General features: G+C 41.8%; 2 protein-coding genes across 4 annotated transcripts in view; one reads left to right on the top strand and one right to left on the bottom strand.

Annotated features, from left to right (window-relative positions):
* The first annotated feature begins 736 nt into the window (after window positions 1–736).
* Window positions 737–22,661, top strand: LOC124138595. The gene is made up of 5 exons (XM_046505325.2): window positions 737–1,179; window positions 14,297–14,478; window positions 17,389–17,465; window positions 19,701–19,899; window positions 21,066–22,661. Exons 1-5 carry the CDS (start codon window positions 843–845, stop codon window positions 21,177–21,179), a joined length of 909 nt encoding a protein of 302 aa, XP_046361281.2. The 5' UTR covers window positions 737–842; the 3' UTR covers window positions 21,180–22,661.
* A 2,329-nt stretch (window positions 22,662–24,990) lies between these two features.
* Window positions 24,991–27,450, bottom strand: part of LOC124138596 (sodium-coupled monocarboxylate transporter 1-like) — a 53,016-nt gene continuing 50,556 nt past the window's right edge. For 2 of the 3 annotated variants that reach the window (XM_046505326.2, XM_046505327.2), the window contains exon 16: window positions 24,991–27,286. In XM_046505326.2, the coding sequence (XP_046361282.2) occupies window positions 27,158–27,286 (129 nt within the window). In that variant the 3' untranslated portion in view covers window positions 24,991–27,157. The remainder of the gene's footprint in view (window positions 27,287–27,450) is intronic. The other variant, XM_048397815.1, reaches the window with a different exon arrangement.

Raw genomic sequence — 27,450 nt, 5'->3', positions numbered from 1 at the left:
CCGCACAGGCAGTATGTGGTTCACTGAACCTGACTACACAAAAGATCCGGAATATAAATTGGAAAAACATCAACGCCTTGACCTGGCCGTCGAGATCTCCAAATCTCAACCAAGACGAACACCTCTGGGATGAACTCGATCGACGTGTACGTCAACGTCAGAACACGCCGCAGACACTCCCACAACTGGCCAACGCGTTACAAGCAGAATGGCGTAGAATTCCGCAGGACAGAATTCGTACACCTATCCAGTCAGTGCCGAGGAGATGCAGAGCCGTGATTGCTGCCCGGGGCGGTCACACGAGATACTGAGTTCAGCGCAACCTTGTGGCCTTATGTGACATGACAATGAACAGTTTTCAATGCCTTTGTACAACAACAACAACATGTGACTAACGAGCTCCAAAAAAATAATCATATTTATATCTATGATAAATTAAAGATATCGACCTTATTATGTACAATAAATTTACTAAAAATCTACCTGTGCGTTTCTTTTTTTGAAGAGTGTATGTGTTTCAGGGTGTCTATGATCTTTAATCTAGTAATAGTAAAGACCTCAACCCCGTGAAGTGTGTTTGTTCACTCTATGTGTTTCTTCACCGGGTTGCCTGCAGCATTGATTCTCAATCAACTTTTTCTTTTCTTAAGAATACCTTCGAATGGGTATTTTAATTATTGATGCCTCTGTGGCTCAAGTAACGTTGTGGTTGTATACATGCAACGTATCAATGATACAGCGTAGTTTTATGACAGTAGTGTTCACCAACCAAGCAACCAAGCGTATCACACCGCTCGGCAACCAACGACCAACTGCAAAATAACTGTACAAGTAAACTCGACATGAAGACGTTTGAACTAGCTCTGAAGATATTTCGATGTAAACAGGGAGGACTCGTCTTCTTCTTTTTGGTTTGGTTGTCAGAAGTTCATGGTGATCAGAAATCGGGATTCACCCAGAATGTTACGTTGGCTGGCAAAGGATTCCCTGTCATACCTGTGTCGGAGTCTGTGTCCAGCATGGTTCACCAGTGTGCAGAGTTCTGCCACAATACATCTTCGTGTCTGTCCTTTACGTATGGTAAAACTGATGGAACTTGTCAGCTTCTCGACAAACGTCTTGTAGAACCAGACAATACATCACCTAAGTCTGGGAATGTATATTATTGGAAGACACCAGGTAAGTTTTGTGTTGCTTTCTTTCCCTATTTTTGTTACAGTTCAACACCGTCTATACAAAGACATCGGTATCGGTGCAAATTGTCAGGAGCAAGATATATTTCTGGATTGACGAAGCCCTTTAAGAAATTATCAAAATTGCCCGTAATGTGTGGTTTCGTTCTAATGACATTTAGCTTCGTAATCTAAGGAAATGATTTTACTTGTTAAATCTCACTTCTCCTAGTAATTGTCTTTTTTCTGTTTAATTGGTTAAACGTATTACATTTTTCTTCTGTCTCGATCTAGAGGAGTGTGTGTGTGTGTGTGTGTGTGTGTGTGTGTGTGTGTGTGTGTGTGTGTGTGTGTGTGTGTGTGTGTGTGTGTGTATGTGTGTGTGTGTGTATTCTGCATTTTGTGAGTTATTTACGTATATAATCGTAATGTTGTTATCATCGTAACCTGTTTATAGCGTAATATGTTCACGATAAAGTTGATTGTGCGTAACATATTAAGCCGACTTGGGCAACAGAAGGCCTATTTGCGCCCACCACATTGCTGTAAGGTATATTATTTTAAACGTACAGCCTGAGCACAATTCCAATGGAAGACTGAAAACACACAAGAAAGAAGAAAATGGAAAATAGTAATCGATCTGCTAAAATATATATTAACTGGAAACAATGCATAATGTGTACAGAGCCACATGTAAAGCTGCTGATCAATGAAGCTACAAATTGGAGTTAAAGGATTTTAAAATATACTCAACAACAAAAGTTCCTGTGACACCAATATTTTAGTGTATTTTTCAAACAAGTAAAGTTTGGTTTTCAATATTGTAGTACATGTATGGAATCAAGTCACAAAAACGCAACTGCTACAGAAAAGCATGCATTCCACGCAAAAGTTGACTTTTATGCAAGCCCAATCGCATTTCACTACACACGAATGGGTATAAAAACATGTGCGTTAACGGGATTCCATATGCATTGTTTAGCATCGTGCTGACAACAATCACTCAGAAAAACAACAAAATTACGCAATTAATCAACATTACGAAATGCCACGCCTGTCCGAAAATGCGGGTCTTCGAGCCATTGGTATGATTGAAGCAGGATCGAGTCAACGTGATGTTGCAAGACAATTTAACGTCCACATGAACACCATTTGGTGTTTATGGCAACGTTGACAACAGGCGAATGCAGTCAGAGACCATCCCCGGAATGGCAGGCCACGCGTAACCAATAAGCGACAAGACAACTGGATTCGAACAACACACCTACGAAATCGATTCCAGCCAGCAACAGTGACTGCAAGAAGCATCCCTGGCCTTCGACGAATATCTTCACAAACCGTACGTCGTCGCCTCAGATGTGCAGGGATTGTCGCCAGAAGACCCGCCAGACGTCCCATTTTGACAGGAAACCACCGTCAAGCACTTCTACAATGGTGCAGACAGCGTCTACGCTGGACGGCCATCCAGTGGGGAAAAGTTCTATTCACTGACGAGTCTCGTTTTCACTTCAGCCACAGCGATGGACGGATTCGAGTGTACCGACGTCGAGGTAAACGTTACGTCAATCATTGTGTCATGGAAGAAGATCGGTTCGGGGGCGGCAGCGTTGTGGTATGGGTTGGGGTTACAGCAAGACAGAGGACCCGTTTGATACTGGTAGAGGGAAATTTCAATGGACAGCGCAACCGCGACGAGATCATCGACCCTGTTCTACCGTTTTTGCATCGTCATGGCCCAGGCATTACCTTTCAACATGACAACGGTCGGTCTCATATTGCTCGACTTGTTCAGGATTCTCTTCAACAAAACAACGTGACTGTCATCCCCTGGCCGGCTCGCTCCCCTGATCTCTCAACAATCGAGCACATGTGGGATGAGATGGATCGGCGCCTTCGACGTCAACCACGTGTTGCACAGACACTCCAGGAACTTCGAAACATGCTCCAGCAGATATGGAGAGTTATCCCACAGGACTTTGTGCGAGACGAGGATGTGTTGCTTGCATCGCAATCAGAGGTGGACACACATGCTATTGATTTGTAAATTGACATTTTGGCATGTACATGTTTTTTATGAAATCACGCATTTTCTGAATTCGAAGTCAGTATGGCAAATTAAACCATTTGAACACTTGCAGGAGTCTTTTATCTGTTGCAAACCGAAATTGTTTCAGATTTGGTAAAAAAACCATTACTTTGGATTAAATCGTATTCAATGTCACAGGAACTTTTGTTGTTCAATATATACTGAACAGCATTGAAAACACACCAGCAATAAATCTTGAAATATTACAAAAACAACTTGAGCAATGACCGATTTTGATTAGAACAGACATAGACGGATTATTAAGAAAGACGACAAAGGAAACAGGAATACCACACAGTAATTACAATTAAGTCATCAGTGTAAGGAAGACACATAGGGTTAAAATGAAAAGTAAATATCGGGTATGTCCGCCATTGACAGCAACACAGGCCATGCAACGTCTTCTCATTGATCGAATAAGTCTGCGAATAGTGTTCTGGGGCATTCCACTCATGACGTAGTGTATCTTCAAATTCTCTCAGGTTCTGTACTTGCGGACGACGTGAGAGGCGTTGACCCAGGTAATCCCATAGATGTTCAATTGGCGATAGATCGGGTGACAGGGCTGGCCATGGAAGCAGAGGCACATTATTGTTCGCTAGGTACTGTGTTGAAACATGTGCTGTGTGCGCTCTTGCATTATCTTGCTGGAAGGTGTGCATATCCTGGTGCTGATGAAAGAATGGGATGACGTGATTTGCCAATATATTATTCCTGTAGTAAAGGGCATTAACTCTTCCACGACAAACATGGAGCCCTTTTCGATGGTTATGACTGATGCCGCCCCACACCATGACACTCCCTCCCCCCCATCGATCTGTCTGAACGCAGTCATTGTGGTAACGTTCTCCACGTCGACGCCACACTCGCAGTCGACCGTCAGCAATTCCGTAAATGAAAACGGGACTCATCAGAGAACAGCACACCATGCCATTGCCGCAATCTCCAATGACGATGCCTTTTGGCCCAACGCAGACGTTCATTTCGATGTCGATCAGTGAGTATGGGTCCAACATATGGACGTCGAGCACGTAGCCCTGCTGAGCTGAGACGGCGACGTACGGTGTCAGCGCTGATAAAACCCCGTCGGCCTTGTACGGTTGCTGCAGTCCTGGTAGCCGGAAGTGTACGATCACGAAGATGCCGACGAACAATATGGCGATCCTGACGTGGTGTAGTTACACGACGTTGACCCGGACGTGGTCGATCTCTGGCGGTTGTCTGCTGGTATCTGCTCAGTAGCCTGAGGACTGTTGAATGATGGCATTGAAACCGTTGTGCAACGACTCTACTTGACGTACCAACTTGAAGCATGCCCAAGGCACGTTCACGTTCCTCTGCTGTTAATCTTGGCATTTCTTGTGTCAGTACCCTTTACGTCTGTGGCAACAAGTGATGTGGCTTTTAAAAGTATGTCTTTTATAGCCCTCTTCTGCATGCTTCCCGTGAAACCAAACACGTTTTCCATGATGTGCACGCAATTTGTTGCGTTTTGGCGATTTCGCTCACACAAAAATTAGGAATGTGTTTTGACGAGCTGTTCATCTTCATGCTTCGTCCAGAACGTCGTATATTACTCATTCACTTATATATTTTCATATGACTTAAGCCCGGATAAAAATACATCCATTTTCATGGTGGTGCGTTTTCAATGCTGTTCAGTATATATGCTATATAAACTGACGTCCAAAAGAAACTTTACCAGAATTTGAAATCAGTCTTGTTCAAAAACAACAAAACATACATGCATGAAGTAAAGTGTATTGAGAAGATCGATATATCAACATAATCAACACTGAATATGACAATCATAGCGCGACCAAGAATGACGTCAGAGCCCCCCAAAGGTGGGTGTGGTACAAAACTCGAGCTTTCAGAATCATGGACAATAGGCAGAGTACATAAACAATCGCTCACGTTCAATAACAAGTCATTAGTAGCGTGTGTGACCACCAAATGCCTCAATACACGCAAAAACTCTTCGACGCACAGAAAAAGTCAGTCGTCTGATGAGGTCACGTGGGATTTGACGCCATTTTTCTTGGAGAGCCAAGATCAATTCTTGCCGGTTGGCTGGAGAGTGTGGTCGTTGTCGAACACGACGATCCATCAAGTCCCAGAGGTGTTCTTTGGGGGACATTTCGGGTGAGCGTGCAGGCCACGGCAGGGCGTTGACGTTGTTGGCTGCGAGGAAGTTAGTGACAATTCTGGCTATATGGGCTCTAGCGTTGTCATGCTGATAAATGACACCATGTGGCTGCTGTTGGAGAAATGGTAGGACAATTGGACGAAGAATGTTATCCATGTAACGCTGAGCTGTCAAGTTTCCGTCAACGATGACCAGTGGTGTGCTCTCCTGCCCACAAATCCCTCCCCACACCATGACACTCCCTCCACCATATGGTACGACCTCCTGCACGCAACACGCCGCCGTTCGTTCACCCCTTCGGCGGTAAACACGTTGTCTTCCATCAGCCCTAAACATACAGAATCGACTTTCGTCAGTGAAGACAACCCTCTGCCAGTCACGTCGTTGCCAACGTCGTACAGTCCGGGCCCATCTCAATCGCAGACGACGATGTTGCGCTGTCCTCTGTATGGTCTCAAAGACCTGATTCCATGAGCCTGAGTCTCCTGGCCACTGTCTGTCGACTAACCATGTGACCTAAGGCATTTGTCGCCGATGACGTCACTGACAGGAAGCGATTTCGGAGGTGCAAGGTACGCAAGTAGCGGTCATCATGGGGCGTGGCCACCCTGGGTCTGCCTGTTCTTGGCCTGTCAGCGGTCCGCCCTGTCTGTCTGTAACGTTACATCAAGTTGGTAACGGCAACACGGGAGCAACCGAAGGTTCGTGCAATATGGGCGTGGTTGGCTCCCATCTGTACCATACCCAAGGCTCGTACACGTTGTTCGACTGTGAGTCGTGGCATTTCTTTTGTGTTTTTTTTTATCACTGTGGATGTCTGACTTGCCGTTGCAATCGTTTTATACCCTTACCCGCACGTGCATTTGCAGTTGTCCGTGGTGCACGTGTTTTTCACTTTTTCGCGTGTTATCTCGCAAACATGTAACAGACGATTAACATTTTGTGCATACACTATTGTTGTATTTAAGTTATGTGTTTTAGATAGACTTCATCGAAAAAATTTATACTTTGTCTGAAATTTATATTTTCAGTTGGTAAAGTTCAGTTTATTTATATATTCTACAATGACTTTGGAAAATACTCGATTCTGATTGACACAGCTGATTTGGCGGCCCCTTTATTGCGTGAGCAAATTCGTCTGCATGTTTTGCTTGCCAACCAAGATGGCAAAGAATTCTGTTTTGCTGATGTCTATCTCGATCCTACAAATTAATATAGAGAGGAAGATTTTGACCTAATACTATCCTGTCTAGACAATTTGGGTGACTAAAGACTAGAAGACCAGAATCGGTTAAAAAAATAGTGAAATAAACAGGTAAACGACGTTAGTCTTTTGCTTTGTTATTATACGTTGTTTAAAACGTTGATTTAATTACGGACATAATAAAAATTAATTTAAGATGAATTTGTTTAAACCAGTGGTGTCTTTATTGAGAGACTGGCCGCTTCCGTGGTCTTGTGGTAGAGCGTCCGCCCAAAGGGCGGATGGTCCGGATTCGATTCCCGGCCGCGTCATACCAAAAGACGTTAAAAGATGGTACTTGTTTTTTACCCTGTCTGGCGCTCGGCATTAAGGTGCTAAACCAAGGACTGGTCGGCTCGGAGTCAGTATACTGTGTCTGAGTGGGGTATAAATCGGCATCAGTCCGGACTAGTACAAGCAGAGACAAACACACACACCTACACACACACACACACACCTAGACACACACACACACACCTAGACACACACACACACACACACACACACACACACACACACACGCACGCACGCACGCACGCACGCACGCACGCACACGCACGCACCTACACACACACACACACACACACACACAGGTCGCTATATAAGTGCAATAATCTTGGAAGCGATGTTAAACCCAATTTCACCTCACCTATTGAGAGACGCTGCCTAAAGGCAAAAGTATGCTGACGAGAGTACCCCAAATGACAAAGTATCAGATGGCTCCAATAAAATAAGTCTTGGTACTTTATAATTCGTCTCTATGTAAAAGATGCTATAACATTCGATATGCTTTGAAACAAAGTCGATTTGCTAGACAAACAGCTGTGAATTATTTACAATAGATGCCCAGGTGGATAGTGGTGCAGAATAGACAACACTGAAGCACTTTGCACAAGTCTGAACTTACCTGTGGGGAAATAACAACAAAAACAAATTAACATAAAATTGTATGCGTCTGTGTGTCTGTATGTGTGTATGTGTCTGAGTATGTGTGTATGTATGTCTGTCTGTGTATGTGTATATGTGTCTTTGTTTGTGTCTGTGTGTATGTGTGTGCCTGTGTGTGTCAGCGTGTATGTGTGTGTATGTTTGTGTATGTGTCCGTGTGTGCGTGTGTCCGTGTGTCCGTCCGTGTGTGTGTGTGTGTGTGTCCGTGTGTGTGTGTGTGTGTGTGTGTGTGTGTGTGTGTGTGTGTGTGTGTGTGTGTGTGTGTGTGTGTGTGTGTGTGTGTGTGTGTGTGTGTGTGTGTGTGTGTGTGTCCGCCTTTATGTCTGTATGTTCTACACATACCTAAACATGTATGGAATATTAGTTACAGAAAACATAATGTTATATTACTTCATTTGTTTAATATAATAAGTCATTTCACAATTTGTCTGGAAATGTATACCTTCCAACGCATGAGTATGCGACTTGTTTAGTCAGCAATGTCACCAATGGACAAAGGTAGCAAAAGTTGTTCAGTAACATTTCATCTGCACTTATTTTCAGAAGCGTGTGTATTGACTACATATTCTCTTTAAAACATACCTTTTCCTCCCGATTGGTATATAAATACCAAAGTAATTATGGTATTTATATACCAATCATACCAGAAGCCGGTGCATGAAATTAATTTCGATTTAGTTACAAAATCAATTAAAAGGTCTAAAAACTTTCTTAAATCATGCTTCATGTGCTCTGGTGAAATCACATGTTTTTACTGTCCAGCGAAACATGGGTAGCTGCTACATACCAGCTTCCGTTTTGGCATGGTTAGTGCTTACCACATGTGTATTTGCCCTCGACATCACAGATACACCTCTTGGCCAAACTGACACATGTACCAATCGTTATTTTAAATATCCTGAACATGATTCTAAACGGGGCGGACGTATTAACGATGGTACTTGTTGTTACCCTGTCTGGCGCTCAGCATTAAGGTGCTAAAAGTGAGTTAGTGAGTTGGGTTTAACACCGCTTTTAACAGTATTCCAGTTATATCGCGGCGTGTCAGCTTAATGTGGGAGGAAAGCCCGAAGTGATGCAGGTCCCAGACGTTTACCACTTCGATGAAACCTACGAGCACGGGTATGGTGCTATCAAACCTAGAAACATAATCGGGGCGAACCGGGATTCGAACCCCCAATCATAGGTTTCTGGCGTGCCTAAGGGACGCAACTCTACCCAGCGAATCGCGGCGCCTTAGACGACAGGGCCACCCGTGCCCCCTAATGTGCTAAAACAAGGACCGGTGTGCCCGAAGTCAGTATACCGTGTCTGAGTGGGGTATTCCTGTTAAACTGTGGCATGGTATTTCAGTGGGCAAGCACGAAAAAAATCAGCATTAGTAGAAGCAGCCACACACACACACACGCACACACGCACACACGCACGCACGCAAGCAAGCACGCAAGCAAGCACGCACACAACACCAAAACACACAAAAACACACATAAACACACACACACACACACACACACACAAACACACGTGCAAGTCTCTATTTAAGTGCAATAATCTTTCACGCGACGTCAAACTCCATTTCACCACACCTCACGTAGACCATACACAAGATTCATGGGACAAGGAACGTGTTTTGGGTTTGTATTGGGGATCTAAATATTTTTTAAAAGTGCAAGACACTGCAATGTCACGGAATCTCTGGATACGCACATTCGTGATATTATCGTTGCAACTAAGGCCATTCCATGCTCAAACAGATGACAATAAGGCGTGACATTAAAATAGACTCGAAAATCAATTATCAACAGAACGGCTATGCGGCAAACAAACAATTTCAATACCAACCTCGTCACAGGCAACTTAACCGTCATTGAAGGTGATTCGGTACCTTATGAGGACTTTTCCCAAGACTATATATTTTTCTCAGTCTGCCTATTGACAGATATAGCTTCCCATTTCTTGTCATCGTTCACAAAGGTATTGTTGCCATGCGGTTGCTGCATATTGTATGTTACCTCGTCTCCACCTTACTATTCAGACGGGAGCTTACGTCATTATCCACAAACGCCATGCCACCTTCTTGTATGTTTCCAGACATCGATACTGTCAGGAATACATGACACATTTTTATGGATGCAATTTCTTTTGTTTTTTAAACAAAGAGTAAAAAAAAGTTGCTATCTATGAAAAAAAGGTGTCATGTATTCATGTTCTCCCAACTTCTAAATGCCTATCAGAGACTTGATACGGTCCTGGTAACGTGACTAAGATTCAGAATATATAGAAATAGTTAAAACCAGAATCAACTCATTATCTTAAAATTATCTCAAAATGGATTCTTGCTTACGCTTGCATTATGTACTCGTACTGTAGGAAACGGGTCGTATCACATACCTTTTCTTGGTCGCAGATTCGGTCCATTGTTTAGACAGCACCAGAACTGTTCACGCACCTTCCACCACATTCGTTACGTCTTGAGTGAGTGAGTGAGTTGGGTTTAACGCCGCTTTTAACAATATTCCAGTTATATCGCGGCGTGTCAGCTTAATGTGGGAGGAAAGCCCGAAGTGATGCAGGTCTCAGACGTTTACCACTTCGGTGAAACGTTAACCCACGAGCACGGGTATGGTGCTGACAAACCTAGAAACATAATCGGGGAGAACCGGGATTCGAACCCACAATCATAGGTTTCTGGCGTGCCCAAGGGACGCAACTCTGCACAGCGAATCGCCACCCGTGCCCCCGCGTTACGTCTTGAGTGTACATCAGTGAGCGGGTATGTGTGGGGTTGGGGTTGGGGTTGGGGTTGGGGGTCGGGGGATGATGATATTTTTGTTTAGAGACGAGATATTTTTCGGCTACATCTTACATCTACAAAACCAGATACATGTATTTGTTTCATTAAAACTATGAGCCAAAGTATCTTTTTTTAAAACAACAACCACATTGCATCAATGTATTGCTTGTAACAGCCAATGTAATCCGAAGAAAAACAAACTGTTTCAAGCAATTCCTTAAACTATTTGTTTTTGATAAAATCATTTAGTCGGTTTTCATGCCGGTTTTTGTCGAAGTTCCCCATTAGTTCCTATTTTCTTCGAGATACAAACGTTTATTGCGAATATATCTGACACTCAATAAGTTCCTATTTTCTTCGAGATACACACGTATATTGTAAATATATCTGACACTCAATTAGTTCCTATTTTCTTCGAGATACACACGTTTATTGCAAATATATCTGACATACAATTAGTTCCTATTTTCTTCGAGATACACACGTATATTGTAAATCTATCTGACATACAATTAGTTCCTATTTTCTTCGAGATACACACGTATATTGTAAATATATCTAACACAATAAGTTCCTATTTTCTTCGAGATACACACGGATATTGTAAATATATCTGACACTCAATTAGTTCCTATTTTCTTCGAGATACACACGTTTATTGCAAATATATCTGACACTCAATCAGTTCCTATTTTCTTCGAGATACACACGTATATTGTAAATATATCTGACATACAATTAGTTCCTATTTTCTTCGAGATACACACGTTTATTGTAAATATATCTGACACACAATAAGTTCCTATTTTCTTCGAGATACACACGTATATTGTAAATATATCTGACACTCAATTAGTTCCTATTTTCTTCGAGATACACACGTATATTGCAAATATATCTGACACACAATAAGTTTCTATTTTCTTCAAGTCTTTGTCGAGCTCCTCCTTTCATTCCTATAAATTCGAGATAACGCGAGTCTATCTGAGTAGTAAAAGTCAGTAAATGAGATAAATACTGTAAGAAATATAAGCTGAACGTTATGGTCAATTTCAAGTCTGTAAGTGACATAGCTGCAAACAAAAGAACATGCGTTTTCGAGATAAACAGTGTGAAACAATATATACATATTTGAGTTATTTTGAAATGAGGACATCCGATCATTAATCACTCGCGTCACGTATCATCATAATTGTTGACTGTCTTGATTCAGGGGGCACGAGTGGCCCCGTCGTCTTAGGCGCCGCGATTCGCTATGTAGAGTTGCCTCCCTTGGGCAGGACAGAAACATATAATTGTGGGTTCGAATAGCGGTTCGCCCCGATTATGTTTCTAGGTTTGTCAGCCCAATGCCCGTGCTCGTGGGTTTCATCGAAGTGGTAAACGTCTGAGACCTGCATCATTTCGGGATTTCCTCCCACATTAAGCTGACACGCGCGATATGACTGGAATACTGTTAAAAGCGGCGTTAAACCCAACTCACTCACTCACTGACCTGATTCATGGAACATGATTGACTTGCAACAAAAAAATGCGAATCGCAGTAAATGACCGGAATATGCGAACATGAATAAATTGGGAATCAGTAAATGACCACACACGATTAATCAATACATAATATACTGAGTCAAATTAAAAACTTCACATTTTTAAAAGTAATCCCATACATGATATACGGACATGTATCAGAGAAGGTAATTTTTAATCATTAATGTACAAAGAAGGATTTTTATTAACGGTGGCAACCATAATTCGTTCCAAGCACCTACGGTGTTCGGTAATAACATCAACAGTTTAAATCATAAGTCCCAAGCACGAGAATCTGATGGCACACAAGTTCAGTAGCGTGTATGGCCACCATGTGCGTTGACAACTGCCACACAACGCCTCTGCATGGACCTTGTGATGCTTGTGAACACATGATTGGGAAGACGACGCCATTGTTGATGCAAAATGGTGCCAAGATCTTGCAAATTCTGTGGTTGGTTCTGGAGAGTGCGCAGACTTCTGCCAAGAGCATCCCAGACGTGTTCGATGGGATTGGGGTCGGGAGACTTTGACGGCCAGTCCATGACGTTGACTCCCGCATTCTGAAGAAAATTCCTTGTCACAATTGCTGTGTGGGGCCTGGCATTGTCGTGTTGGAAGATCAAACCGGGTCCATGTGCTGCCATAAAAGGCAGAAGTTCTGGTTCCAGTACCTGGTCGCGGTAAGCAGCAGCGTTGAGGTTGCCACGGATGACAAGAAGCCTGGAACGTGCATTGCCACAGAAAGCACCCAAAACCATGACACTTCCGCCTCGAAATCTGTCAACTTCCTGTACACAACACTGGGCGTAACGTTCATGACGGTGCCTCCACACCCTCGCCCTACCATCAGCAAATCGAAGATTAAATCGGGATTCATCACTGAAGACGACTTGATTCCAATTCTTCTGAGTCCATCGTAAGTGTCGCTGTGCCCACAATTGACGTTGACGTCTGTGTAATTGAGTCAGAATCGGCCCGCACTATGGCCGTCGTGCTTGAAGGTGAGCAGTTCTCAGACGGTTTCGAACAGTTTGCGCACCCAGTCTACCCCTAAACAGTTCATTTCTGGTTGATGTAGCCGTCACAAATCGGTTACGGAGGTGACGTAAGACAATCTGACGATCCTCTGCATGTGACGTCACACGTGGTCGACCTGGCCGAGGGCGATCAGCGGTGGTACCCGTTTGCTGTAGACACGTCTGTAAATCATAAACAGTCCGTCGACTACAACCCATCGCCCTTGCGACTTCAGCTACGGACGTTCCCGTCTGCAACATGCCGATGGTACGTTCACGTTGCACATTTGGCGTGGCATGACAAATGGCCGTAAAGACTTTTGTTTTCTTGTGTTTTTCTTTTTTTTGTTAATGACTGCAAACAAGTATGGCTGAAAACACGTGCGGTATTATGGCCACGTGACCAATTGCACGTGAAAAACCACTTTTGCCACTACAGTGCTGTGCACATGAATTTGATCGATTCACCTGCACAAAAACGGGTGTTATCTGAAGACAATACGTGGCCATTATGTTTAAATACACAATAATGGCCCACAATGATAACTGGTCAAAATGTTAAAATTTTAGGATTGTGAAGTTTTTAATTTGGTTCAGTATATTTAATCACACAGTCTTAGGTTTACAATTAATATAACATTAACACAGGGTCAAATAGGTGGCAGCAAGCATGTGTTACAGGTTTTGGAATTATCGGGTGACGAATATTGTCACTGTTGAATGACTTGAAACAGGCCTTTCTCCGCTTTTGGGATCCAGTTTTTATTAGTGTTGGACTCTGGCAGGAGTTCGGCGTTTCCGCTCGGATATACAACTGCACTTAGCAAGTAGATTAGAAACACCCGAATCGCAAGCTTGTCAAATTTATATACGTACAGCTAAGCTTCTAGAAACTGTCCCATCCAGAAATTTTATGAACGATCAAGTCTGCCATGTTTGTCAAACAACGAGGGGAGGTAACTCTAAATTCTACTCACCCGCTAACATCGTAAGCACTCGAAATGTTATCAGCGCTCGTATTACTGTTCACCACAAAGGCTGATTTTCTTGTTCTGGAAGATAACCATTCTGGAAAGCTCCAATCGCTGCTATTGATCTGTTCAAATCTGACCACGGCAGACTTGATACTAATATTTTTCTTCAAATGGTTCAATCATTTGCTGCAATTGATATTTACTACAAATATATTTACAACAGTTTCTACTGCCATTAAAATTACTTACACAGAACACAGCAACCAAAAGAATATTGGACCTACCTCACGCGGTCTCTCTGTACGGTGCAACCTTAACAGCATACCTTTAGTCCCGCTGACTAGTCCAAAACATTATTTTTCTCTGACTTGTGTATTCTTGCAGACACCACCACCTGCCATATTCCATCGGCCGTTGTCAATGGAAGGATCGTTTCAATAGACGGGCAGGCTGAAGGTTCTAAAGCTGAGATTACCTGTAACGACTTCAACTTTCCGACTGTGGAACACCTCCAATGTGGATCTTCAGGAACATGGGAGGGGACAGAGTCAGCATGTGCACCTACAGTAAGTGAGCGAGTCCGGCAAATGTAATGCCGTTCTGAACAATATTTCAGTTACATCACGACATGTCAGCTTTATGTGGGAGCAATGCACCGAAGTGACGCAGACGTTCATCACTGCGGTGAAACCACGAGGTCTATTGCTGACAAATAGGACCTAGAAACATAATCAGGGCAAATTTGCGATCCGACCCCATGAGCATAGGATTATGGCACGCAATCGGGACCACAAATCTACGCAGTGGATAACAGCGCTTTAGCAATTGGGCCACCCGTTCCCCAATTAGTGCAGCCTAATGACCGACTAAGTGAATGAACGTGTTAAGTCGCAGTCTTCAATAATCCAGCTTTGTCACATCGGCCGGTAAAAGGTTCAATCTGGGCCAGGTAGACCGGTGGCTGATGGCATGAGCAACGATCCGTGAATGCGGGTACTATGACGCACAATCACCCACATCACACATTGTGACCACGTGGTCTAATTATAAGTTTATGTTGGGTCCATTCTGACCTAGAATCCTCGGAGTCCTGAGCCATGCACCAAAGTTATAGGGCACCTCCTACATGTGTGCAATGTTGAATAATAAGCTAAATTTGTAAGAAAGTTCAGTGTATGAATATGTACATAAGGGCTGGGACGGGTAACTCGGGTATCCGGGTCGGGTGGTCACTGAGTAGGACCCGGGTACCCACAAGACTACCCGGACCCGTGGTTAGTCACGTGATATATTGTTTAATGACACAAATTATCAAGAACTCTATGGTTACACTACAAGTCACTAATGTTCGCATTTCTTTCTGACTATGCACCCATTCCTTCTGATTTTTCATGTGGTTGAATAAAGATAAAACTTAATTTAACTTCAGTGTATGAATGACCAGATTGTTTAATACGTGTATCTAAATACGTTTTGCCAGGGCTATGCTACAAATGTTCCCAATCGGACATTTTGAGACATCACCTGAGACCTACAGTGGGTACCCGGGTAGGGTCGGGTAATAGGTGGGTGAGAACCCAGGTAGTACATTTGGACTCGTCCCAGAACTAATGTACATGTACATAGAGGTTATCAGTCGAGAGTGTTTGGGGATGGTAAATATCCTGTATTTGGAATAAACATTGTATTTAGCTCGCCAAGGCTCGCTAAATACATAGTGGTTATTCCCAATACAGGCTATATACCATCCCAAAACACACAAGCGTGATAACCTCTTTATCATATAATGTCATTCTTCAATTCTGTACTCGAAAATCTCTTCCCATCCCTCACAAACATTACCTAAACACTGCACTTTTCCTGGAATGTGCGCACAGATATATATGACGTAAGAGGGTAAGTGATGTGTCAGTCGGACAGTGACAGCAGCCAATATAGTTCAAACTGAAACCTGTTTCCTATACAGTGGCGAACTGCATATATGCAAAACAATCGCCAACACAAATTGTTTTTACTTGCCTTTCGCGGCAATCCATCGGTCTGTATATAGAGTAACTGCCCTTTATCAAAGGGAAGCTACTCTAACCATAGTCTATGTGACGTCACGGCCACAGTCAGGCGTTGAATGTCGGCCTGTCCTGTCATAACGTTACGAAGTGCACACAGCGACAATTCGAACATATTTCGGCCAAATCCAACTGTTTTCGTTCGTTCTCCATATGAAACAACTGTACCTTTTAAAAATTGTTTAGCCATGTCGAGACAGAATAGTACGCTCAAGTTCGCATCTTCTTAACGCTACATGACACAGAAATATCGAAGTTTGTGTGTTCTTCTTTATTTCCTATTTGATTGATGTCAACTCGTACGAATACCAAACGCAATCTCGATTGATATATGTCATGTCTATGCTTCACATCGAAACTAAACTGACGGGCAAAAGAAAGTATACACCCATGAATGACGGTAGGCAAAATTATAAAAATGATTATCCGACGATGATGTTTTTGATACGGGTATCGTAGTCGTGTTTTCGACATTAAGTCAGATGCGTTTTGTGTTTCGGCGACTCTTTTCAGCGTAGTAACGTTTTGATAGCGTTTGTAATTGTTGGTCAAATCCAGTTGTATGTTGTGGTACTTTCTTTTGCTCAGTAGTTTATTGGATGTTGTTGGGCGCATATTGACATACAAACACCGTGTATCTAGTCATCCAATGCAAACTGTGGAACTTGTTGCCCTCGACAACGACAACACTGAATCCGTTTGAAAGTGGCAACAAGAACTTTGTATGTAATTCGGTATTCGTCATTCGTCTTTCACGCTCCTGGTTGACAAACAACGAACTATGATTCGTTCAAATATCACTGCTGAATAATGAATTACTTATTTTTATGTTTTTCGACCTCCACATACCATTTCGACTGTCCTTTTCCCCTCAATATCGAAGAAAAAACTGATTTGTTTTTCATATGGATATCTATACCCAAAAGCACAGAAATCGAAACCATTTCGCATTCTAGCAATGTATCTTTTCTTCACAATCAACACTGCTCAATATTAAAACACAAAGTTCCTCGTCCTTGTCGTACCAACGGCAGACATAACGACAGACATAACGGCAGACATAAGTGGTGACATGACAAAAGGGATTTTGTAGAAAAAATATACCGACTACAATCTTTTTGTCACCGAAAAATCTTGCAAAACAATATGCTCCGTATTGTTGGAAAAATTAAACTGTCTGCCACAAAAACTGCATCGTTACAATGAGTTTTTTCAAAACAAATATTTTGGCTCATGGTTTTGAAAAAAACAAATATCTTCTTTCGCAGCTGTAGCTGAAGAAATATCTGGTCTCAATACAAAATCCCAGCTGGATTATTGTAAATCCTTCTCGCTCACGCACTCACTCACTTAACTATTTACTCATGTCCGCAAATAGATTGTAATTCACGCACTCTATGTTTGTAACAGGATACGGTTTCCGCAGCAGGGAAGCTGTCCAAGGGGTCGTGTGTCAGCCTCATAGGAAGACCTACAGAAAACACATCGTAAGAAACACTTGACTTGCCTTTGTATGTGTTTGTGACGGGTGCCACCGGTGGGGCAGGAAACACTTACCTTTTCACTAACATCTGGTACGGTATCATCACTACTTGATAGTGATTCATAAACAGATGATCAAGCTACAGCCGGAATAGTACAAATGGACTCTACATTTAGCAGAAACTTCTAATTGTTATCGGGGCGGTCGGGTAGTCTAGTGGTTAAAGCGTGGGCTCGTCACCCGGGTTCGATTCCCCACATGGGTATAATTTGTGAAGCCCATTTTCCGATGTTTCCAGTCGTGATATTGGTGAACTATTGCTAAAAGCGGCCTAAAAACCATACTAACTCACTCTAATAATTGTCCCCCGCCGCGCGAAAGCGCGAAGCGGGGAGTTATAGTATTCACGACCGTCCGTACGTACGTCCGTACGTCCGTCCGTACGTCCCACCTGTTTGTTGCCGCGATATCTCAAGAACTAAACACTGGATTGTCTTCATATTTGGAACTATTGTGTATATACAGACTCCGCAGACACCAGTCGGTTTTTGTGACCTTGACCCCATTTTCAAGGTCACAGCAGGCAATTCTGCTTTTGGAGTTGGAAAACGGTGTTGCCGCGATATCTCAAGAACTAAACACTGGATTGTCTTTATATTTGGAACTATGGTGTATATACAGACTCCGCAGACACCAGTCGGTTTTAGTGACCTTGACCCCATTTTCAAGGTCACAGCATGCAAATCTGCTTTTGGAGTTGGAAAACGGTGTTGCCGCGATATCTCAAGAACTAAACACTGGATTGTCTTCATATTTTGAACTATGGTGTATATGCAGGCGGGGGACATTTCGTCACTTTGTGACAAATACTTGTTATCGTCATGGTTTTGTTATTTTTATTTTCATATCTCGGTCACAAAAAATCAACATCAATAAAACAATAAACTCATTGTAGTGATAACGTCCTACCTGTCATTCAGATGATCTATATAGTACTACAATAAGAATTCGTTTAGTCGAAATCGAACGAACCATTGAGAATGTACCTGATGTGTCGATTTCCTCAAATATATTGATCTCAATTGTCCTCAATATCAATACAATTCTGGGGGACGATTCAATTACAGTACGGCAAACATACGGGTACCTGTCTGTTTGTGAATTATTCCCGAGGCGACGGTTAGGAATATCTTCCCTGACTTTCCCAGACCCCTACTCTCCCATATGCGACAAAACATTCTTTTGTGAAAAGATATTTGAAAAAATATATGAAGACCTCGTTGTCTTTCACTTACCAAATAAAGGCTTATCGTTCAACCTAGCTTTTTGAAGTTATGAACACAGTAAATACAATATTTTGATAGCGATTTCTCATAGGTATCATACAGGAATATATTTGACTCATGACACAGTGCCTCTGCGCGTTAAGATCTGAGGAGACCTCGAATAGAAATAATATATTCAGGGTATTGTCACCCATACTCGAAGAATCATGTCAGATAATAGATCCTACCACCCTCACTCTTCTCGCAATCGCATATAGTTACCGATCAAAATGGGAGGGGGTAGTGTGACTGACGTGGAGGATCTTCATTGCTTTTTACACTTTTGCACACATTTATTGTCTGATGATCCTCTTGTAAAGCATGTCAAGACTCATGATGAAATCAAGGCATTTCGTCAAGGAGCAAAGGATGGGTGACATATAACTCATGATCAGTGTCAATGTTGATTTTGTTGATGTTCTGTACTATTGGACGGTACAGAAATGAGTGTCAACCCAGCGAAGTGCCATTTCAAATCGGTCCAGACTCAGTTTATCAAGGAGAGGCCATCTGAACGACCACTGACGAATTTATATGCAGTGTGTTGAGAAGATCAGCAACCCTACAGAGTCCTTCGCTTGGATGAAGTCGGCTGGCCTGAAAAGTGAAACAGAATGCTTTCTGTTTGGTGCTCAGGACCAGTCACTTTCCACTCGAAACCGTCAGTGTGTGATTGTGCATCAAAATGTGAATAGATTAAGCAATGAATTTAATAAATACATTGTCAGTGGATGCCCAGCTCTGGCAGAAACACGGTATTGGAGTTTGTTTGATGATTTGAGGCTTCGGGCAGGTTGATGTCTCTGTGTTAAATCCATCAAATCAGTTCATTTAATTTGTGTCATGAAATAACAATGCCAGGAAATCAAAGCTCTGTGCAAGCATTATTCCTTTGATACTAATTTTCGTTTTAGATTCAGTTTCCGATTGCTGACAGGCACCAGCACCTACATGCTCATCAGCATTCGTTTCACGACACGGGGTATAAACGAGATCGTCAGATCCGAATTTATCAACAGCTATGGCGCCGAAGAGCGAGCCAAGGATCACTGGCCGTTTGTTGTCAACGAGGAGTTTAACATTACAATCTGTATGGAAGAAACACTTTACAGGGTAAGTCATATAGGGATGAGGTGAGATGAAATGGGGTTTAACGTTGCGTCCAAGATTATTGCACTTATATAGCGACGTGCATGCACGTGTGTGTGTGTGTGGCTGCTTGTACTAGTCCGGACTGATGCCGATTTATAGTGCTAGCCCACTGAGATACCATCCTGCAGATTAATATGAATACCCCACTCAGACACAGTGTACTGACTCCGAGCCGACCAGTCCTTGTTTTAGCCCCTTAATGCCGAGCGCCAGACAGGGTAACAACATGTACCATCTTTTAACGTCTTTTGGTATGACTTCGTTTTTCTGTCATTTCCCTAGTGTGATAACTCAAACATTGTTGAAAACAGCTTACACACAACCAACTAAATCAATGCGTCTGCAGAGAGACATGATTAATAACAAAACCATTTCGATTTTCCTACGAAATCTGCTTGTCAACTGGTCGATTCCGACTATATCATGAGCATGTGTTTATAATCACTGTAGTGATGACGCTTGGTTTCATGAAAAGATGAGCATATCCCGCCCCACCGGTGGCACCCGTTACAAACACACGCAACGGCAGGACAAGTTTTCACCTTGAAAAAAGTAGAGGAAATGTCTTCCACATGTCAAATCTTAAATTGTTTGAAAGCTTTACTGAGATATTGAATGTTGTAGCCTCATACAACTTTTGAGCAAGATTAATAGGACGCTCTTTGATATCTGCCTCGAAGGAGGATGCTTGATTGTAAATCAGAAGCTGTGAAATGTAGACACCAAAGGCTGGAGCTGCTGAATATATTGCTCGACATAAAAGTGAAGTTATTAGAAAGTTGAAGTCATCCCTCTTGTCATACAGTCTTGTGGGAAGTTTTTGTCACTATGCTGATGAAACAGACGAGGCGGTCTCACTAGTCTCTTTTTTCTGGTTCACGTGGATAAATAAGCATTGGAACAGACGGATGAAATCTGAACATATATTGTAATAATTTGAATATAGATGCATTTTCATTCTTTTAACTCGATATGCGCGATATATGTTATCCGTAGTTCGAGACAAGCGTGGTCACGAGATAAGGCCATTGTCTCGATAATTATGTTGTTGAGAACATAAAGTTACATTATCTTAATTAAGTTTGATTTAACGGAGTTCAGTGAAACTGCATGCATATTTCTTACAGGCTTTCGTCGATGGCGCGGACATATTCACATTTGTGTACCGTCAACCTACCATCGTTGTCAACGGAATAAGTTTCCTCGGAGATGTTGCTATGAGAAAAGTCGTCTTCATCTAGCACAGCAGGCTTGGGGAACGACCGTTTAATATTCTGCGTTGGGCGCTGGAATTTTCGTTCCAGACAATACTTTTTCAACACATTTTTATGGCTCTGGAAAGAGGAGCCTGCTAGGATGTTGTACCATTCTACTTTGTTGCTGTACCGCCCTACTTGGTTGCTTAATCACTATCCTTGCTTTCAGCAACATAATAATTGGTAGTAACATCAATATCGCCGGTTGTAATGATTAATTCTTGCATTTGGTTGTAACATCGATATACTCATCTATGACTCCATTACATTGATTTTACTACCATCGTACTTGGTTGTAACATCGCTGTACTTGTTTGTAACATCAATATTCGTGGTTGTAACATCATTAATGGTGGTTCTAGCATTATGCTTGGTCGTTACTTCTTTATACTTGGTTGTAGCATCGCTATTCTTGGTTGTAACATCGCTATTCGTGGTTGTAACATCATTAATTGTGGTTCTAGCATTATTCTTGGTTGTAACATCATTATGCTAGGTTGTAACATCGCTGCACTTGTTTGTAACATCGCTGTTCGTAGTTGTAACATCGTTATTCTTGATTGTAACATGATGTTTGGTTGTCACACCGCTATTCATGGTAGTAACATCGTTATTCTTGGCTGTAACATTGTCCTTGGTTCCTTACATCGTTATGCTTGGCTGTAACATCGTGCTTTGTTGTAACACCGCTATTCGTTGTTGTAACATCATTATGCTTGGTTGTAATATTATTCTTGGTTGTAACACCGCTGTTCGTGGTAGTAACATCCGTATGCTTGGCTGTAACATTATTCTTGGTTTTAACACCGCTATTCTTGTTTGTAACACCGCTATTCTTGGTTGTAACACCGCTATTCTTGGTTGTAACACCGCTATTCTTTGTTGTAACACCGCTATTCGTGGGAGTAACATCGATATTCATGGTTGTAACATTCTTGGTTTGTAACGTCGTTCTGCTTGACTGTAATAATATGCTTGGTTGTAACACCGCTATTCGTGGTTATAACATCGATATTCATGGTTGTAACATTCTTGGTTTGTAACGTCGTTATGCTTGACTAATAATATGCTTGGTTGTAACACCGCTATTCGTGGTTATAACATCGATATTCATGGTTGTAACATTCTTGGTTTGTAACGTCGTTTTGCTTGACTGTAATAATATGCTTGGTTGTAACACCGCTATTCGTGGTTATAACATCGATATTCATGGTTGTAACATTCTTGGTTTGTTAGATCGTTATGCTTGGCTGTGATAATATGCTTCGTTGTAACACCACTGTTCGTGGTTTTAACATCTATATTCATGGTTGTAACATCATTAATGGTGGTTCTAACATTATTCCTGGTTGTAGGTGAGGTGAAATTGGGTTTAACTTCGCGTCCAAGATTATTGCACTTATATAGCTACGTGCATGTACGTGTGTGTGTGTGTGTGTGTGTGGCTGCTAGTACTAGTCCGGACTGATGCCGATTTATAGCGCTAGCCCACTGAGATACCATGCCGCAGTTTAACACGAATACCCCACTCAGACACAGTATACTGACTCCAAGCCCACCAGTCCTTGTTTTAGCCCCTTAATGCCGAGCGCCAGACAGGGTAACAACAAGTACCATCTTTTAACGTCTTTTGGTATGACGCGGCCGGGGATCGAACCCCGGACCTTCCGCTCTACCACTAGACCACGGAGGCGGTTCCTTGTTGTAACATCATTGCTCTTTGTTGTAATATCGATATTCATAGTTGTAAGCATGCTCGGTCGTAACGTCATTAATGGTGGTTGTATCATTATACTTGGTTGTAACATCGCTATACTTGGTTGTTGTATAACAATGCCTGTCTGCTCGATATGATTCGCCGATTGATGTTTCTTTTGCCGGCATGTGGCACTGTACATGACAAAATTGACATTACTGAATAAGTTGATGTAATGATGCATATCATATAGAAATAAAATTGTTTTGTCTACATCACATGATGTAATGTTTCTTTAAAGTGCGTTTTATTATCTACGACGGGAAACTATTCGGTGTTCGTGAAAGATGGTGTGACCATTAACATCACAATCCTGAAAGTGTACATGATTGTTTGCAAACGTTGATTTACTGTTGACAAACGTTGATAAATTGTTGTTCTTTGACGTCATCACATTGATGACGTCATGACCTTGAATGTTTTCACGTTACTCGGCTTGTGTTAGTCAGCCCTCGTGTACGCTACAGCAATTTTTTAATTGTTTTCCGCTTCACCGGTCGTCGTTCGCGGTTCGACTATCGTCGATCACCCGTCCGGCCTGTAGCCTTCGTTCACTTTCGGCTAAAATCGTAGGTTCTAATTATCATTTCAGGGGATCAAAAAGTCGAAAACACCCGAAAACCTGAAAACGCGTGATGTTCTGTCATCTCATGAATATTTGATGAGTTTTGATTGATTTCGTTTTCTCACATAGTCCCTCGTGAGTGAGCGAGTTAAAGATTTATGTCACGTCGGCGATAGTCCCCCGTGAGGGAGCGAGTTAAAGATTTATGTCACGTCGGCAATATTTGAATCGTATCGTGACGATAGTCCCTCGTCCTTATTTATTTATTGTCCTTGTTTAAAAGTCAAAATATAGAGTGAGTGAGTGAGTTGGGTTTAACCGCAATTTTTAACAGTATTCCAGTTATATCATGGTCAGCTTAATGTGGGAGGAAAGCCCGAAGTGATGAATGTCGTTTTCCACTTTGATGAAACCCACGAGCACGGATATGATGTTGACAAACCTAGACACATAAAATCGTAACGAACCGGGATTCGAACCCACAACCATAGTTTTTTTATGTACCCAAGGCACGCAACTCTGGAGAGCGAATGGCAACCCATACCCAGTCGGTGTATGAGTAGTCCCTTATATAAGACAACTAGGTTTCGGTAAACAGATAATTGTACTATACTATGTTGCCCAGCGTGTCGTCGGGTTGGAACTGGTGCTCAGTTACCTACGGTGGCTGTTAATAGATCAAGGTCGGAGACTTTGTTGGATTCTGTGTCATCGCACCCCAACAGCGTCGACCGTTCGTTATACTATCAAACCTTGGTTTGTGTGGCCCAGAATCGATTATATACAGGCCGCAATCGTCTAACTGGATAGTTCTGAATGTGTAAAGCATGAAACAAACAAACGCGACTATTCAAGTCATATGTTACATGACTTGTTTCTTACTGTCTTGGAAATGATTTTCGGGGGTATTTGATATTAAATTATGTTTGTTTTTTTTGTTGTTTTTTTATATCAAATTTGACATTTGGATTCCCATGGGCCTCCGCATCTTGTCAAACAGATTAGCCAGGACAAAACCATTACTCCTCCGTACTAGGCTTTGGGTGAAAACAGGTACTTGAGTAGTGAATATTGACAAACGTGATATTCAGATATACGATAAAAGTCTTAATATGTGTCGGATTATCTGGTCCGTGGAATGGGTTAATATAGTTTCGGTACAAATGCTGTTACGGTGACCAGAATCTGATGTAAAGGTTTTTGACAATTTGAACGTACATAAACTGAGCAACGATGAATTTGGATTATTTGTTTCAGAACAGATACATTTTAACTGAAAACGTACTGGAAAAGATCGCCCAAATGCAACTAACAGATCGGATCGGCAATGGTCCGTGCAGTTTTTACTTTCAAACGCTCATTAATTAGTAAACATACACATTTGCAAGATATAGTAAATTGATATGCGGAGGTAGCTACCAAGGTGATACCGCAAAAAACAAAACAAAAACACAACAAAATGAGATGTGTTTGATTTTTCACAGCCTGCTGAGAGAGTTTTTCGCCCCAAACAGACATGAGTATTTATATAATATATTTGATAATATATTAAGATTCAGCATCACTAACCTAAGATTCAACATTTTCATACAATGATACAGCATCACTATGCTAAGATGCAACATTTTCATACCATGATGCAGCATCGCTATGCTAAGATGCAACATTTTCATACAATGATGCAGCATCACAATGGCAAGAGTCAACATTTTCATACTATGATACAGAATCACAATGCTAAGATGTAACACTTTCATACCATATTACAGCATCACTATGCAAAGATTCAACATTTTAATGCCATGATACAGATTCACAATACTAAGAGTAACACTTTCATATCATGATGCAGCATCACAGTGCTAAGATGTGACACTTTCATACCATGATACAGCATCACTATGCTGAGATGTAACACTTTCACATGATACATAATCACAATCCTAAGATGTAACACTGTCATACCTTGTTACAGCATCACTATGCAAAGATTCAACATTTAAATGCTATGATACAGAATCACAATACTAAGATGTAACACTTTCATGCCATGATATAGCATCATAATGCTAAGATGTAACATTTTCATACCATGATACAGAATCACAATGGTAAGATATGACACTTTCATACCATGATGTAGCATCACAATGCTAAGATGTAACACTTTCATACCATGATGCAGCATTACTATGCTAAGATGTAACATTTTCATACCATGATGCAGCACCACTATGCTTAGATGTAACACTTCCATACCAGGATGCAGCATCACAATGCTAAGATGCAACAATTTCATACCATGATACAGCATCACACTGCTAAGATGTAACACTTTCATACCATGATGCAGCATCACAGTGCTAAGATGTAACACTTTCATACCATGATACAGCATCACAATGCTAAGATGTAACATCACTATGCTAAACTACGGTTTGTTAGCTGTCGTTGGTACATGTGGGAAATGAATAATGTGACGAATAGTTAGGAATGTGTGACGTGTACCTAGCAGACTACAATATACAAAACAATGGTATAAAAATTAATAAAAAAATAATGGTTGTCGTTACCATAGAATCACGGAATAATAATAATCTTGACAACAAAAAGAAAGCTTCACCGTAAAACTGATCAATCTGCTGGATTTCATTTTAGTAGAAGCCTTGAAAATGCACTAGAAAGATACGTGATTCATAAACGAAGGAATTGTGTTGTTTATGAGATTAAAATTATTTCGATTCTATTTAACTGTGCATTGTTAAGTTGTACATAATTATAAGAGTCTCTCACTGTCTCTGCAGCTGTAACATGTGATAATAACATAAGGATAAGAAAAGGAAATAACTGTGTATAGCAAATACTAGAACTGAACAAAAAAGTATGTATCATGCATATTTTTTTATATATTTTTTTTTTCGGGGGGGAGGGGGTATTGTTTTTGGTGTGCAGGCTGAGCACACACTGTCTTAATCTTTTTTTGTCCAATATACATTTATTTAGATAAGGGAGCCATGCAGAAGAGAATAATAGTATGCTGAATGATGCCGGTATCCTTAAAAGAGTTAGTTAGACAGCGTCTCTCTCTCTCTCTCTCTCTCTCTCTGAAGGATGTCAACTGCCTCATACTGCTTGTGGGACGGGAGAACCGTGGGTCATTCATTCATCAATAAGCCTCTCTGTTGTTAAATCCTACACACACGATGTGTTGCTGACTCTACACACAAGATGTGTTGCTGACTCTACACACAAGATGTCGTGCTAACTCTACACACAAGATGTGTTGCTGGCTCTACACACACGATGTGTTGCTGACTCTACACACAAGATGTTTTGCTGACTCTACACACAAGATGTGTTGCTGACTCTACACACACGATGTGTTGCTGACTCTACACACAAGATATGTTGCTGACTCTACACACACGATGTGTTGCTGGCTCTACACACAAGATGTCGTGCTAACTCTACACACAAGATGTTTTGCTGACTCTACACACAAGATGTCGTGCTAACTCCACACACACGATGTGTTGCTGACTCTACACACAAGATGTGTTGCTGGCTCTACACACAAGATGTGTTGCTGACTCTACACACACGATGTGTTGCTGACTCTACACACAAGATGCGTTGCTGGCTCTACACACAAGATGACCTGCTCTCGTCTCTAAGAATCCGCTCAATCTTGTCTGCATCTACTGCAATCTTCTTCTCTCCAAGCAAAGATATGCCGTGCTCCTTCTCGTGTATACTGTAATCTCCGTTCACCTGTAATCAACAGGAGTGAGTTAGCTCAACACCGTTTTAAACAGTATTTTAGTTAGATCACGGTGTGTCAGCTCCTTGTGGGAAGATGACCCCGATTGATAGAGGTCTTCACTTCAGTGAAACCCGTCAGTAAAGCTATGGTGATCGTAGATCACCTGATCCTG

The sequence above is a fragment of the Haliotis rufescens genome, unplaced genomic scaffold (genome assembly GCF_023055435.1).
Source record: "Haliotis rufescens isolate VD_foot unplaced genomic scaffold, xgHalRufe1.0.p SCAF_17, whole genome shotgun sequence".
Taxonomy (NCBI): Eukaryota; Metazoa; Mollusca; class Gastropoda; order Lepetellida; family Haliotidae; genus Haliotis; species Haliotis rufescens.
Note: the sequence above shows the minus strand (reverse complement) of the source record. Positions and strands in the feature narration are given on the sequence as shown.